This window comes from Macrosteles quadrilineatus, unplaced genomic scaffold, assembly GCF_028750875.1.
Source record: "Macrosteles quadrilineatus isolate MER2022 unplaced genomic scaffold, UCM_ALF_1.0 Scaffold_8__2_contigs__length_117827958, whole genome shotgun sequence".
Lineage (NCBI taxonomy): Eukaryota > Metazoa > Arthropoda > Insecta > Hemiptera > Cicadellidae > Macrosteles > Macrosteles quadrilineatus.
The window spans coordinates 69,819,048-69,836,807 of NW_026542601.1; the positions used below are offsets into that span (position 1 = coordinate 69,819,048).

A 17,760-nucleotide genomic window follows, 5' to 3' on the forward strand; every position below is an offset into this window, starting at 1 on the left:
TTGTTACAAAGTCTGAATTGTTTCCCAAGAAGTTTTGTTCAGTTCGGTGGCTTCACAATGCTGATGTGGCTCAGCGAGCAATAGACATTCTTCCAAGCCTGAAACTTTTTGTTGAAGAAGTAAACAAATCCAAAGCCATCAACACCTACAGTTTTGATGTAATTTCAAAGGCTATATCAGATCCGTTGCTTCATGCTAAATTGGAATTTTTCAAAGGTCTTGCTTCTGATGTGGAGCCTTTTTTGACACAATTCCAAAGTGATGTCCCAATGGCGCCTTTCCTTTTTAACGATCTGACTACACTGGTAAAAATACAGATGGATAGAATTGTAAATCCAGAAGAATTAAAGAGAGCAAAATCTGTGAAAGAGGTAAAATTGGAGAAAAGTAACCTATTGCCCTGTAAAGATGTAGCTATTGGTATCGCCACAAAAAATGCTATTTCAAAAGTCAACAAAAAAAATATCTCTGACCAACAAATTTTGAAATTTAGAGAAAGTTGTAAAAATGCTTTGTTAAAATTTATCAACAAGATGTTAATAAAGTCACCTTTGTTTTTTAAATTGACTAGAGCAGTATCATGTTTCGATCCACAAGTAGTCACAGTGAATTTTGGTCTCGCAAAGAAGAGGATGGAGCTACTATTGACAATTTTGTTGGAGAATAATTGGATCACTAGCACAGTTGTGGACAAAGTCATGAGGGAGTATGAAACTATTTGTCAGCAGCCTGAGTCCATGATCCAGTTAAAAGCCTACAATCGAAATGTTCGTCTTGACAAGTTTTGGAAAAATCTTGTAACCGTTGGCTCAAGTCCACATTTACTTAAAGTTTTAAAGTTGGTCTCAACCCTTTCTCATGGAAACGCAAATGTTGAAAGAGGGTTTTCAGTTAATTCAGAATGTGTAATGGAAAACATGAAATGTGAACTTCTCGTAGCAAGGAGGGTCGTTTATGACACAATTTCAACCAAGGGTGGCATACAAAACTTGGATGTTGATAAGCTCCTCATACATTCTGCCAGAAATGCCCATTCCAGGTTTGTCGAAGCTTCAAAAGAAAAGAAGAGAGTTATGACAGAAGAAGCAGAGAAGAATGAGAATAAGAGGAAAGCGCAGCTACTTTTAAAGGAATTAGAAACTAAGAAAATAAAAATTCTGGAAGAAGCTCAAAAACAAACTGATCTGCTGAATGAGCAGATCAAAAGTATTGTAAAGAAAAACTAATGATGTGGATGTGAAAAAATGTAAATAAGTTGTACAAATGTTCGTGGAGTGCAGTGTAAATAGATTGTACATAAACTTTGATTTAATAGGAGTGGTTGAAAACTTAGCAGCACTACTACAGCTGTAAGTATACTAATAAAATTCTACTCAAAATACCAGCAGCAAGTTTATTTATGTTATAGAGTAGGCCTATATCTGATTATCTGAATAGCCCAAAACTAGCAGTGATAGGCTAGCCTATATTTTTTCACTTTCTTTTTTCTTCTTATCATCTTGATCTTAGTATATATTTGGGTAAGCCTACTCCATCAGTTATTAACCATAAAATATTTATATTTTAGTAGGCCTAGCCTATTTATTCGACTTTTTACGTTCAGCAATCTATTAATGAAAAACCTGAAAAACGCTTCTATAGCTTGAAGTCAGTAATTTTTATGTTTTATTTAGTGATTATATCTAAGTAAGAACATTAATTTAACGCAAATCACCTGTATTTTTGGTCAGGGAAAATTATATATTGGTCAGGGAAAAGTCAGGGAATTTAAAATTACTGATGCAGTAGCCACCCTGTATTACATCAGTGTCAGGAGGTTAATTTTGGCTATTTCATTGTTTGTTGTTTATAAAAAATAATGGTTTTTTAGGTTTGAAGTGTATTAGCCATGTAATTCATATAATAATTCATAGGGGCAGGAGTCCAATTTCTTTTGGTTTGGATTGTATGATGAGCATTTTATTACTAGTATTTTTTTATTACCTTAACCAGTCGAGTAAGTTTTGCGTTTAGGTTATGGCATTTGAGAACCGATTATTACAATTTTGATTTCAGTTAGGATACGAGATTTGAAATTTCTGGTTTGGACCAGCACTAAATTTAACTACAAACTGTTTGTTATGAATTAAGTATAATATTTGTGTTATATTTGTGAAAGCTTGTTTAACAATCTGTCTTTCCGATAAGCATGATGGGTGAAGAAAGTAAATCGATTGAAGACGTTCCTGAGAAAGCAGGAATCATCCCAAGATTCTCCAAACAGATTTTCAACACAGTTGAGGGCTCCAAGGATTATTTGAGTGCACAAATCGAAATAAGCTATTTTGAAATTTACAATGAGAAGATACACGATCTGCTCCGTCCGTCAGAGGAGAGCGGCAGAGCTGCTCCATTGAGGGTGAGGGAACACCCGGAAATGGGGCCCTACGTGGTGGATCTGACAGTCCGTAAAGTCTGCTCTTTCAGATCACTGCAGGTGAGTTGGGGCTCGTTTTAAATAGCTTTAATAAAACCCATATTGAATTGTAGAATAAAGAGGATATCAGCTAGCCTACATTGAAGAAGTACAGGTGTACCACAACGTCCACAACATACAGAAGACACACAGAACATACAGTGTCTTTTTCCTGGGGAAATTTGTCAAGTTTAGAGAGAGTGCAAGTAAAATCCCAATGGTTTTATTTTTGTTTTTATAAGGATAAAAAGTTTACCTGACAAGAAACTCAAAAACACCACACTGTCACTCACTCATTTTTATCTAAGGAAGGATCCAGTGAAATAGTGAAATATTATATTTTTTTGAATATAGGCCTACTTAAAAGTAAAGTAAAGTGTTTCTTTCTTGTGTCACTTTTGACTCTTTCCCATTCAGGTAAGCCTGCTATCTTCACAACGATCCTATCCTTTCAACAGTAGGCTACTTGAATTATGTACTTAAATTCTGCATCTGTGATCGAAAAAAGTATTAGGACTAATACATTATGTCACAAGTACTTGGGATTAGGCTTATTTCCTTATGTGAATGTTTTTATTTTGAAAAAAACTCAACAAAAAATATTTTTACTATTTCAGCTTTTATTACAAAGTGATTCAATTGGCAGATCACAACTGAACTGCAACCTGTAACCTGAGTTGTTTGTCGCAAACAATACTCTTTTCACATCAAAAAGTCAGTTGTTGCGGATTGTGGACTATAAATACCATAGAGTTTTGTAGCAGTGGTGGTCTGCTAGATTTGATTGTACTGCCTGTGGTTGTGAGATGGATTTATATGTAACTTACTTCGGCCACTACACAGCGAAATCAGCTGAAAAACACAAAAAAAGCTGAAAGCTTACCTTTCCTCAATTTAGCAATCCTTACTAAATCAAATTTTGTTAAGTATATAACTCATTTTAGAAGAAGTCAAAGTATGTACATTAGGCCTATCTGGAAATGTCACTTTTATCAAGAAGACAATCCAGCCCAAACAACCTAAAATTCTTTCGGCCAAATAACCAAAGTTAGAAATGAAAACAAAAATTATATAAATTGAAATCATGGTCTCTTTGACAGTATATGTATAGTAGTGCAATTTAGTAGTAAAACAGGACAAAAATTAAGTATCTCCATAGATAAAACATACTCCCCCAAGTAGATTTCTCATCCTAATGGAACAGCTGAAGACAATTTTATTGTTAGTTCTGTACGGTTTATGTAGAGGTCGTGTTTTGTTTACAATTTGTTTCCCGTTAATACAGTCATTTAAAACCTCGTTTAACCAAATAATACGATCTAGAATCATAAACAGTAACTTGTCTCCCAGTTATATAACCAAACAGTAAAGCACAAATCAAGAAATTAACCCTAAAATAATATAAACAAAATTTTGTCTACACTAGCGCCCAGTGTCACCGTACATGAACTAGACACGAAAAATAAACGTCAAAATTTACAATGGGATGACAAGTCTTCTTGTGTTGGTTAGTCTATGGTATCTCTTACAAGGGGCGTAGAATCCAAGTGCCTCTGATGATGGTTTGAACTTGTCAGAGTTTGACAAGCATGTTCTTTATTAATTTATGGTTATGCTTGGTTGTAGGACTGGCTGAGAATAGGCAACAGTCACAAGGCTACGGCAGCCACAGAGATGAATGTAAACAGCTCTCGGTCCCACTCCATCTTCACAATCACACTGACACAATCACAGGATGATGTGAGTATAATATAATGTCCTACTTTCACATAAGCTAGGCTCTCTAACTTGAGGCTAGTCCTAGAGGGTTGCAACATTATCACATAGATAAAACCTATTGGTGATTGGTAAGATTTGAACCTGGGACCTCGAGGACCGAAGCACTGCTACAACTTGCTTCCCCTTGCTTAATATTGGAAATTATAAATTTCATAATTTCAGCATTGTACGTTTCAAAGTTTCAATTCAGGTTTTGAGCATGTTTGTTTTCTTAACAGATTCTGTTCAGCACAACACTCTTTAAAGTTTAGTAACAAACTATTTTTACTTTCAAGAATAACATCATGATATATAAAAATAAGCTGTTGAAGACAGTTATTAGATGAATAAAACTACTAATTTAATTTCCATGATATAAAATACTAAAATAGTGATGTGTCGATACCAAAATTTATTGATTCTCGATACCGATACTGATACCTGAAAAATCTATTCTCGATACTGATACAGATAAGATTTTTTTGTTTTACCAAATTGTCTGAATGGATTGGTTATACTATACTACACCAACCCCTATCTTCCATTAGTCCTTCCATATGTCCTTCCATTAGGAATTTTTTAGGAAATGGGGTGAAAATGTATGCACTATGCAGCAATGATGCATTCCAACTAGCCAATTTAAGTTTAAACCTTTCTAAACACATAAAAAACTTACCATATTAAATAGAAAATGAATTATGAGGGTGTGCTAGCCTATCATTTTTTGTCAAGCCAAACTCGAGCTAATATTGTTATCATCGCCAGCAGTCGTGGATATATAATCTTCGTCTTCTGGGATCACTGCAAAATTGTAAATATCTTCCTCAATTCAAACCTCATCATCGTCTTTTGCGGTCACTGAAACGTCGTCGTCCGCGATCGCGTCAAAATCATGAACATCTCCCGTGGCCGTGTAGACACCATCATCTACTCCCTCAGTCACGGAAACGTCGTCGTCCGTGATTGCGGCAAAATCATGACCATCTTCCGCAACGTGTGGACATCATCATTGTCTTCCGCGATAGGGGCAAAATCATAAAAATCTTCTGTGGCTGTGTGGACATTATCATCATCGTCTCCCGCGGTCACGGACACTTCATCCTCGTCATCCGCGATAGGGAATCATGAACATCTTCCGCAGTTGTGATGACGTCATTATCGTCTCCCGCGATTACAGAAACGTCATCTTCGTCTTCCGCAATTGCGGCGAAATCATGAACACATCCCGCGGCCTTGTAGACGTCATTGTTGTCTCCCGCAGTCACGGAAACGTCGTCATAGTCTTGCACGTTCGCGGCAATAGCGGTCATTTTCCAGTCGTGCAAAGGTGACTTGTATCGGTCCGGTATTGGAATTGACTTTTGATGATCGATTTTCAATACTGATACCAACAGTCAAGTATCGGTGGTATTGAGAATCACATCCCTAATATAAAATATGTAGATCGTTGATCTACAAGGCCTACTAAATTGTAAATTAACCTATTTAAATCAGGTTATAAACAATTGTTATTAAAAGTAGCCTGTTTTGAATCGATTATCATAAACTGTTTCATTTTTTGTTTACAATTTGAGTTGGTTTTAGTATTCAACTGGAGGTAATCACCTTTAAAATTACAATTAAAATACCATTGGTCCCTGCACTAGAACTTTAAAATGATACCTCATTCATAGAAAACGGTTTAGTAGAACAGGCAGAAAAAGGATGTTACAGAGGAACCCATAATTGTGTTAAATATAGATTTGCTAATGTTTGCTGTTGCTTTTGTGTGGTAGGATCGACCAAGTGTTTGCAGTAAGATCAACTTGGTGGATCTGGCTGGCAGTGAACGGTTGGCTCACACTTGTGCTTCTGGTGACAGACTGAAGGTAAGTTGTCAGACCCAACTGTTGACATGGATTGTAAAATAAGGATTCTCTTCTTTACTAGTGAAATCAATTACTCAGACCAAAAGAATCATGTTTTTAGCGAATTTCCCATATAAGCTACTGTAGGTTTCATGGTGTACGACCTAAACCCAGGACCAATTTATTTTTTGTTTTGATGTCGCCAGAGGTAAAAAACACCATCCATTCAAATTCATTTAATATATTTATATTTATGTGTGTGTGTGTGTGTGTGTCTGTTAGCACAACTTAGTTAGGCGTGACATAACTTACAATAAGTGGTCCTATCAGTTTGACTTGTTTAAAAAGTGAGCATATTCGACAGAAATCAGTTTACTTCAGTGCAATCTGTTGGTGACTCAATCTAGCTATATAAATTTAGATGAAAAAAACTGGCGACAACTTTAACATGGGGATGGAATTTCTAGTTCTAACTGTCAATAGTCAAAGATACAAGTCTTTTGCCTTGAGCTTGCCAAAACAGTCAGTTGTATGGTTAGGCCTTTAGGCCTATTCAGTTTTTTTTTTCATTTTGCAAACTTAGAGTTTAATTATCACGTTCGCTGCGGCATGTCAAATGACAGGCGTATCCCACAGCGTCGAACAAACCCGATTGCCGTGTGTGATTGGCTTTCCAATTTCGGGGCAGGCGTATCCCCAGTGCAGCGCAGCCCACAGCGTCGAACAAACCCAATTGCCGCGTGTGATTGGCTTTCCAATTTCGGTCTGACGATTAGCAAATAACAAAATGGATGGGATGTCCTGCTTTACGACGAGAGTCGACGTAGTTCGCTGAACACCTTCAGATAGCTGCACTGCTTGGAGCGTAGCCGGTCCCATTGGAATTTTATTGCCAAAAAAAGACGGAACAAGATTTTTAAGCTTGCCAGATGGGGATTCTACGTGGAAATTTACCACCAACCTACACCACAACAAAATGCAAGTCACACACTACACGCTAACGTGGTATAGGTCCGCTTTTGACCGACGCTAGAGAAAAATACGAAGATATACAAAAGGCATTACCAAGCGTTCCCGATCGGGAACGACCGCACTCAACGTGTTTAACTGTTCGACTTGAAGTAAAAACTTTCCATGATGTTGTTTTGTGCGCAACGCAAACAACGCAATTGAATTGATTTGCCACTCTCTTCTGTTAGCAAATTTCCCATTAACCTATTACCAGAGGTCTCTTGATGTTCACAGAGCCCAAAAACACAATCCATTCAAATTCTTTTACACAGGTAGGTCTAGATTTGTGTGTCCTTTATCACGATAACTCAAGTTAAAAATCAGATCTATATAATTAATACGCTACATGAAACTTTGTCGGTTGAACTCCTCCACCATTTCTTAACAGATTTTATCCATTGACATCTCATTGGAAAGAGCGTGTCGCGTAGATTTGCAAACTGACTTTACATTTTTGAAAAAGTCCCTTGGGCTCTGCCCCAGTGGCTTTGTAAGTTCCCATGTTATCCTTATGAAGAACATAATTGTTTACATTTTGATCAGCTGTATAATTTAATTGCTGATAATTATTTTTCAATTCAATGAAACGCATTGAGTACATTTATTTACTATTTGAGTTTGTGTAAACATAACCCCCAAGACGGATCGTGTTAGTATGGTTGTATCTTAAATGTGTGCATTTATCGTTTTTTTGTGTAGCTATAATTTGTTTATTTGTAGTTTTTTTTTCTTTTAAATGACTCGGACGCGACGACAACGAAACATAGACAGGAGGTGTAATCGTGATAACGACCGCAGCTACTGATCAGTGGCGCGTAACAGGCTTACTCATCACAGTCAGCACCTGACCCTGGACAATCTCAACTATTAGGTTACAAATGCGCCCCAACACTACCCCAAAACGACTTTTCGTTCTCAATAATTGGCCCTCTATCAATGACCTGTGTTGCCTGTACAGCGAGGCATTTTGAGAAGGAGAAAACCGGCCGGAATGCTTTAGGTTTATCAATAACGAAGATAAACATGGTCCGGGATGGATACACACCGGTAATCTTTGAGTTGACTCTTTTAAACTCATTGTAAATATGACTATTATTCGTTTTGCAATAACTCCTTTAAGACTTTACAATTGCTCGAATTCGAGCAACATGTACACTAGTTTTGATTAAACTTGGTACAAATGTGTAAACAAATGTGAAAGTAAAAGAATACCTACTTTACTATTAAATTGAGTTTGTAAACCAGCATGATCGGCCAATATGAATGGGGTTTTACTTACTTACTGCTGGGGTGCTACAAATCGCAGTCGATTCTTTGCCTCGTAGATCAGCCTCTTCCACGCCTCTCTGTCCGCTGCCATCTCCACTGTGATATTGGCTGAAAAGTCGGAAGATCTGTGTTTTCTAGCTGACAAGTTTATTCAAGAATGTAAAAAAAGTGGGTTTGGAACTAAATGAAGAAAAAACCAAAATAATAAAGTTTGGACAACATCCCATCAATAGAGGCACAAATTTCAATATAGCCAACTATTTAATTGAACCAGTAGAAAGCTTTAAATACCTAGGAGTTACTGTAAATAGCTTTAACATAGAAGATACAGAAATATTAAGTAAGTTAGCAAATGCCAATAAATGTTTAGGTGCATGTATGAAGTTCCTGTCATCAAAACTCCTATCATCTGATACAAAAATAAGAATATTATATAAAACCATTATTCAACCAGTGCTATTGTATGGAAGCGATAGATGGTATAGGACATCCAAGAAAAATAAAGGACGCTTGATTGTTTTTGAAAACAAGGTCCTAAGAAAAATATAATCATGTAAAAATGTTACAAGCCAAATTCGTTACTGTTTAAGAAGCAGGAAATATATTTTTGCACAGTTAATAGTTCACACTGACTCAAGACCAAGATAAAGATGGAAAAGACAATTAGTATTAAAAGAAACGCTGCGGACAAGCCTTTTTTTTAAGGCTTATGCAGTTTGGTATTGTAAATTCATTGTATATCTGCTGTACTAAGTAATAAATAAATAAATATTCTGCCCAGTAAACGATGAAGGAGAATGGCGGATTAGAAAAAACAGAGAGCTACGAGCGTTATACCAGTACCCTGATATAATAGCTTTGATAAAGACAAAAAGATTAGGTTGGCTAGGTCATGTATTGCGAAGGCAAGAAGGAACAAGACTAAAGGAAGTATGTTCTGCTGTACCAACTGAAAAGCATCCACTGGGTAGACCAAAAATGAGATGGTATGACCAAGTTAAGAGAGATGTGAGTCAGTGTGGAGGGACAGTGGAGAATGGGGTTTTAGGGGTTTAAAAATTGCCTTATTCTCTTTTTTAACCCTCAAAATATAAAATGTTGCAGTTTTTTATGACCACTTTGTAGATCTTTAAAAATGATATATATTGAAGCATGATTGTAGCTTAATGGTTTGGGATAAAATAAAATTTCTATGTTATTCTTATGGAAAATAAGTCTACTGTTGTAGTTTGCTGGTTTATGGATAGGCTATATTTTGATCAAATTAGACAGATTTATTACATAGGCCTAAGCTATTAACATTTCACTGAAAACACTCTTTATTACCTTCCTTAAAGCAGCAATCTAGGTACTCATTAAACCAAATTTTTTAATCCTATTTTAATAGGGAATAAACATGACATGTTAAGGAAATATTTTAGTGAAAATCCAATCAGACTAATACAAATTTGCTTAGCCTGCAAGTTTGCAGTGGTAGTTGTTGTAGTTTATGATTGGCTCCGTCTGTTTTCTCCTTTCTCCTTTTCATTCATCTCCCGACACTTGCACAATAATTTTCAAATATATGTGTATGGTTTTACAGCCCAGTCTATAGGCATAGTTTTTTTTTTTTAAATATGTAATGGTTTTTATTTTTTACTTTATCATTTACTCCTCTTTCCAGGCATCCTCCAAAAATCCTTATAAAAACCCTCTGATTCAGTTACATTTGAAGGTAAGACGTCAGTTGAATAAATACTCTTCAAACTAAGCTATTGTTTATAACAAACACAATAGGTACTGTATTTCATTGTATTTCCCTACAAGTTTTGTATTGTTTGTATACAGCGTGTATACAAACTCTCTGGAAATCGTTTTGTATTTGTTCATTACCGTAGTTCAAAATAAAACAAAAATATCATATAAACATGTGAATATTTTTGGATCATTGAATATATAACATACAATAGATCAGGGGTTCTCAAACTTCACCTACTCAAGGACCCCCGTAATTAATTATGTGTGTAGTACGGACCCCCTACCCCCATTAACCCCATATTTCCCTGCTCCTAGGCATGTGTTGAGCTTGCTTCGTATACATTTTTTAATGCAAACAGAAACTGTTATTTTCAGAAAATAGGCGCTTTTGGTGTGAGTAATTAAAAATAAATTTCAATAGAATGTTTTTTGCGGACCCCCAAAAACCTGCCCGCGGACCCCTAGGGGACCACACTTTGATAAACTCTGCAATGGATCACGTAAATAATTTCACACATATGTGAATACCAAAGTCAATTAACTGAAACTAATAGTTCTTTAAATTTCAATTTAAAAGGCTTCCTGCAAACCACAAAATAGTCTAAACAACCAGGCATTGACTGACTTTTTGAATTTTTGTATTACGTTATTTGATCTGTCTGAGAATTTATCAATAAGAGCTAAACCTATTTCCTTATAAATTTCTTTTAGGAAAACTTCAACTTATAGAAAAGGCCGGAAGAATGCTAATTGGTCTGTAGTCTTGCGGAAGCGATGAGGATGAGAATTCAAAATTAAATGTACAAAAAATTGAAATTAACTAAAAAAATTTAAACAGGCTTTTAAAACAGAGATTCGAAAAAAATAGTAATAATAAATGTACTTATTTAAAATAAGAATTTCCTGGTTTTATATAAATTAAAAAAATGATTGGTATACTAGTACCATAGTCAATGATAGTACCTACTGTATAAGCATTTGAAATAATGATCATTGATATGCCGTGATCTGGCAATGAATCTAGCCATTTCCTAATTTTGTTCAATATAAAAAAAGTCTTAGGTTTTGAAAGGTCTAAGGGTCTTCCCATGATGTAATAGCTTATTCCATATACAGTAAATTTGCTTAAACCTTGAAGAATGTATGCTTTTAAGAAATTTCATAACTAATCCAACAATACCAAAATTGTAAAAATCAATTCATAAAAAACTAAGTTACCCAAGGTATTTGAGGTAGAAAAATACACATCAGGCTTTAGAAACCTGTACTTTCTAATTGTTTTAAGGGGTTTACCAAGTTGGTTGATTCTTAGCTGTATAACTCTCTGCTACTCTACATGTCTTAGTTATCGTGTCAACCAAGACCTTTAGCTGAGTAAATTGAGCATCACACTGCATTTTGCTGTTGCAGTAGTGGTGTTTTACCTTGTGGTAGTGTGTTTTTCTTTTGTTATTTGCAACAATAGATTAAAAAAGTCAGTTGAATGACAAAACATGGTTTGAACTTAGTTGTCTCAATTGGTTTGAAATTTTCTTATTGTGTGTGTGCGTGCACGCGATTTTATTATTAATGTTGACGACCTTCAAATGAAACAACAAGACTAGTGCTGGCCTAATGATGACTCAGATGTCAGTTTAACTAGTCGCCTACTGCAAAATTATAGATCACATTATTGCAGGCATTTACAGTGATTGTTTGTACACAGGAAGGTGTGAGCATCAACCGCTCCTTGCTGACTCTGGGCAAAGTGATCTCCTCTCTGGCTGAGAACAAACGAGGAGGCTTCATTCCCTACAGAGAGTCTGTCATCACTTGGCTGCTGAGGGTGAGTTTTTAGTTTCTAGTTATGATTGATATAAAACCATTTGGTTTGCTCAGGTAATAGGTATACTTTTTTTCCATGCTCATATCTATAAACATTTATCTGCAAACATTCATATCTATAATATTAGTTCCTTCCATCCAAGTCAATGACTTGATCGGTAATGAACTAAAATTATAAACAATACTTGTAATTTGGGTTGTGTTAAAAAATACCCCCCGCTGCAGCAAACCTGCCAACAGGGAAACTAATAAAGTGTGTTTTTATTAAAATATCAATAGCTTAGTTTGAAATAAATAAATCCGCCAAGTTTGATCAAAATATATCCATAAACAAGCCAACTACAACATTTTACAATATTCTCTATAAGAATAACATGGGATTTTTAAATTAAAATTTTTTTTTAATTTTCTTCGTAACCAATTGTTGTACAAAATCACTTTGATATACTAAATTATTTGTTTTTTAAGCTCTTTAAGGTCTGGACAAAAATTTATAAATTTTGTGTTTTAAGGGTAAAATACCCCCGCCGCAGCAAACCTGCAGACTAAGCGAATTTCCATTTGCCTGATTTGATTTTCAATTAAATCTATTCAAATAACATTAGGTTTAACGAGTACCTAGGTTTGCTGCCTACAGGGTAATAAAGTGTGTTTTTCAGTAAAATATTAACAGCTTAGTATAAAATAAATCGATTGGCCAAGTTTGATCCAAATATATGCATAAACAAGCAAACTACAAAAGTTTACTTATTCACCATAAGAATAACATGGGAATTTTTAATTTATAATTTCTCCGTAACCAATAACCATACAAAAACACTTCAATATACTGAATTATTTGTTTTTTTAAGCTCTTCAAAATGGTCTAGAAGAAATTTGGGAAATTTTATGTTTTGAGGGTCAAAAATGAGAAAAACCAATTTTTACCCCATAAATCCCCCCATAAAACCCCGTTCCCATGGTCCGATCATGCTGGCTCGCGAACTCATTCGAATAAACGTAGGTTTACACGCTTGTACCAAATTTCATCGAAATCGGATCATTTTTGCTCGAGTTATCGTGCTGACGGACACATATATATATATATAAATATATATATATATATATGAATTTGAACGGATGGTGTTTTTGGCTTCTAGGAACATCAAAATGAAAAAGTAAATCGGTCCCGGGACTAAGTCTTACCATGAGACCTACGGTAATAGCTTATTCCCTATAGGGAAATTCGCTAAAATGAGAAAACCCCATAAAACCCGCCATTCCTATGGTTCGATCATGCTGGTCCGCGAACTCATTCAAGTTTATCCTGCCTTACACCTTCAAAACGAAATTCTATCAAAATTGGACAAAAATTACTCAAGTTATCATCTGGACGGTCACATTTTACCCTCAAAGTGTCCATAGTATTGGTCTTAATAACCGCCCATTTATTGCGCAATCGCAGGGTTTTATTAAAATGTAACTTAGAAACTTAAAAACAATGTAAAGTATACTGTTTTATATATCATTTTGTTTGGAAAATTATGGGCTTCAATGTAACATATAAAACATTACAAAAAAAAATGTTCAAAAATTTTTGTGGGGTTAACATTTCTAAAAAATTATAAATTAAATGAAAAAAAAATTATGTTTCCGCTCAATAAATTGTTATAATTTATAGGTCTACAAATATTTTAAAATAGCCACTTTGTTCAAAATTTTATGAGGATTCCGAAAATATAATAATATAAGGAAGTAGGTTTGCAAATAAATAAGTTATGGGCAAAAAACAGATTTCGTACATAGCGTTTAGCTAAGAATGCATAGCCTAACCATAGCTAGGAATCTGGCCGATAATTTACATCAATATCACTACCTACTTCTTCAGGATCATCAACCAGCCCTTCAAAATCACTTAAATCTTCTTATAATGCACCACGTATATCACTACTCGCCTTTGGCTCGCTGGGGGCTCCGCCCCCAGGCCCCCTTTTTTGGTAGGGGGTAAATAGAAATGGGCCATGGCGCAAGACCTGCAATTGAGCCAAATTTCAGATCTTTAGCTATTCTAGAAGTGGGTAAAATTGATTTAGACCGATGCACCTGTAGGAATAACATTGGGGGGATTCTATATTTCGTGGGGGAGGGAGTTATATTTGTAAAATGTCACTTTTCGGAAAGGGCGCAAGATCTACAATCATGCAAAATTTCAGATTTCCAGTTAATCTAGAAATGTGTAAACATGATTTAGACTTATGCACCTGTAAGAATAACATTGGGGGGATTTAATATTTGGGGGGGGGGGGTTGTAAATACGATAGGGGGATAAAACCTTAAGTAAACCAGAGTAAATCTATAGCATGAACGGACCATGGGAACGGGGACTTATGGTGGTTTTTATGGGGTAAATGTTTTCTCCATAAGAATAACATGGGGCTCGTAAAAACTTTCAAATGTTGACATTAAACCTAAGTTTTGGGGGTTAAGGAGTAAAGTTACGAAAAAACACGTACAGTGTAAAATTTAAACTAAAGTAAGGAGAATACAAAGCAATAATAATATTTGCAAAAAGGAATGATTTAAGTATGAAAAAATAGCGAAAACCGGTAAAAAGTTGAAAGAAATTTACCAAATTTTGAAAGTATGGAGTTTTTTGAACCCGAAAGAGTGCGATTTTCGGAAAACACCAACGAGGGTTTTGTAGAAAATTTAATTCCTGTTCCTGGATATTCTTTCAAATCTTTTCTAGCTCTTACTGTTTTCGAGCTAAATCCGTTTGAAAAAAACGTGTTTTATCGTTGTCAGAGGTCCGACATTTTGGATTTTTGGCGGGGTTAAAATTTGAAAATGGGACTTTTGCAAATTTCACCGTTAATATAAGATCCCCTACAACAATAATACCAAGTTTCAAGTCTCTAGCACGTTTCTAAACGGTTCAGATGAGCACACCAAAGTCGACCACTTTCAATGTTATTCTCCATAAGAATAACATGGGGCTCGTAAAAGTGGCAAAAAACCTTCAAATTTTGAGATTAAAATTAAGTTTTGGGGGTCAAGGAGTAAAGCTACCAAAAAACATGTAATGAGTAAAATTTAAAGTAAAGTAAGGAGAATACAAAGCAATAATAATTTTTGAAAAAAAAATTATTTAAGTATGAAAACATGGCGAAAACCGGTAAAAATTGAATAAAAATTTACCAAATTTTGAAAGTAGGGCGTTTTTTGAAGCTGAAGGAGTGCGATTTTTGGAAAACGCTTAAGAGGGTTTTGTATAAAATTTAATTCCCGTTCCTGGATATACTTTCAAATCTTTTCTAGCTCTTACTGTTTTCGAGCTACATCCGGTTGAAAAAAACGTGTTTTATCGTTTTCAGAGGTCCGCCATTTTGGATTTTGGGGGGGGTTAAAATTTTAAAATGGGACTTTTGCAAATTCCACCGGTATTGTAAGACCTCACACTACAATATTACGCAAATTTGAAGTCTCTAGCACGTTTCTAAGTTGTTCAGATGAGCTTACCAAAGTCGGCAATTTTCAATGCTATTTCCCATAAGAATAACATGGGGGGGAAATTCGAGATTACGGGGGGGTTAAAATTTAAAAATGTCACTTTTTGGAATTTTATGGGTGGTTTGGGCACTAGACCTACAACCACCGAAAATTTCAAGTCTCTAGCTCATCTAGAAGTGGTCTAGAATTTGTATACCTGAGTGAGTAACAATTGCGGCTGTATAGTATTTAGACTTTTGATTTTTAACACTAAAACAATGATAAACGTAATAAAACACATCAGTCATCGGTGCGAGGTTAACCAAGTTGTTTACAAATACGCACATCAGCTGTCTGCTACAATATTTTCGGAACTAAAATGAAAAGCGTCTAGAAACAGACATCAGGAGAAAGCTCAGAATCTGCTTAAAACAACGATACCAATCTCGATCCAGTTAAATCTGATTCAGTCAGTCCCAGAGCCTTTGCCGTCGACGCATAACACCACAGCAGCCGTGTTGTGCGTCGATTAAGCGACGCTTAACATTCGGAGGGTTAAATATACATACCTATATAAAAATTTGAACGAATGGTGTTTTTGGCCTCTGGGGACATCAAAATGAAAAATTAAATCGGGCCCGGGCCTAGGTCTTATCATGAGACCTACGGTAATAACTACTTCCCTATAGAGAAATTCGCTAACACCCAGTATAACAAACCACTTGCCTTGATACATTGTTTGTTCGTTATTTACAATTGATTGACATGTTGAAATCAAGAGCTGAAGTGTTTTTATCAGAATTGATATTTCGCAATGTTCTGCAATGCTAGATAACAGTTGTCACTGTCAATTTCATTTAAAAAGTTTTAATTTTGTTCATGAGTATCATTTTAGCGAATTTTCTATATAGTGAATAAGCTACAGTATTACCTACCATAGATCTCATGGTCATGGACCCAAGAGTTTTGATGTCCCCAGATGCGAAAAACACCATCCGTTCAAAATTAATATATATGTATGTGTGTGATGAAATCCGTTAGCACGATAACTTAAGAAAAAAATCATCCGATTTTGATGAAATTTGTTAGAAACGTGTAAACCTAAGTTATTCAAACGAGTTCGTGAACTAGCATGATCAGACTACAGGAATAGGGTTTTATAGGTTTTCCAATTTTTTACCGTCTAAATATAAAATTTAACAATTTCTTTCCAAACCACGTTGTAGAGTATTAAAAAAACAAATAATTAAATGTATTGATGAATTGTTGTACAATTAAAGTTTATGGAGAAAATAAAAAAAAAACTGTAAATTTATATTTCTTAAATGTTATTCTTTTGGAGAAAAAGTAAAGAGTTGTACTTTACATATTTATGAATATATTTTGATCAAATTTGGCCAATTCTGTAATTTCGTCCAAGCTTTTGATGTTTTGCTAAAAAAAAAAACACATTACTACCTTCCCTGTAGCAGCAAACCTAAGTACTCGTTTAACCTAATGTAATAAAAAAAAAAAATATATATGTCAAGTTTAAGGAAATGTTTTAATGGAAAGCTAATCAAGTTAATGGAAATCCTCCAAGTCTGCAGGTTTGCTTTGGAGGGGGTATTTTTCATGTTTTTAAGTCTAAGTTTTGTTTCCATTTTTCTTTAATTAATCTGATTCCCATCCTTTTCATAAATTCTGACCCACACAATAGTGTTTCCGCATAATTAATTAAAGAGCAGAACTTCACATAGAGACATGGTCATTTACTTATACTTTTTCCACCCTTGCTACACTCATGATCGTCCAACTTAGAACAAAACAAGCACAGCTGTCTTATAATTATGTTTAATAGATTCGTTTCAAGCTTCTTTTTTAACAACTAGGCACATCAAGGTTCTTATCTTCCTCCGTTATGTATCTGCATCAAAAGAATACAAAGATTATTTGTGGGCAATGCAAAGCATTAGGCCTAATCGGCTCAAGAAAGTTTAGGAAAATAAAAATTCTAATGAGGTATAAAAATATTTATTATAAAATACAAAATCCTATTAAAATACTTAAGGCTATGGCAGGATGAAATGCAATGGAAAGCTGGAAATACAAAGAGCAAAGAATATCTAATTTCCAAAGTTTACAATTTAAGAGTTCACTAAGATTTAGAGTGCTGATTATATTTGATGCAAAAATGTATGTTAAACTTAGCTACAAACAGTTAAGTAGTTTGTCACTATTACATGTACAGTAATACACTTACAAAATATGAATCTGAACAAATTTATTGAAAGAAAAGGGGTGATAAATACTGTACCCTCCACTCATAAGTTTATAAATAAAATTACCCTTAACCACTCTTAGTCTACTGTATTTACATCAATCAATATTTACAATATTTTTAACAATCAG

The 17,760-nt window shown here is 34.9% G+C and overlaps 1 protein-coding gene across 1 annotated transcript in view; it reads left to right on the forward strand.

Annotated features, from left to right (window-relative positions):
* LOC129000454 (chromosome-associated kinesin KIF4A-like) overlaps positions 1–17,760 on the forward strand; it is a 61,528-nt gene that overhangs the window by 14,169 nt on the left and 29,599 nt on the right. Inside the window, exons 7-11 of the mRNA XM_054427418.1 lie at positions 2,188–2,476; positions 4,082–4,195; positions 5,989–6,081; positions 10,004–10,054; positions 11,783–11,902. Coding sequence (XP_054283393.1) covers positions 2,188–2,476; positions 4,082–4,195; positions 5,989–6,081; positions 10,004–10,054; positions 11,783–11,902 — 667 coding nt within the window. The remainder of the gene's footprint in view (positions 1–2,187; positions 2,477–4,081; positions 4,196–5,988; positions 6,082–10,003; positions 10,055–11,782; positions 11,903–17,760) is intronic.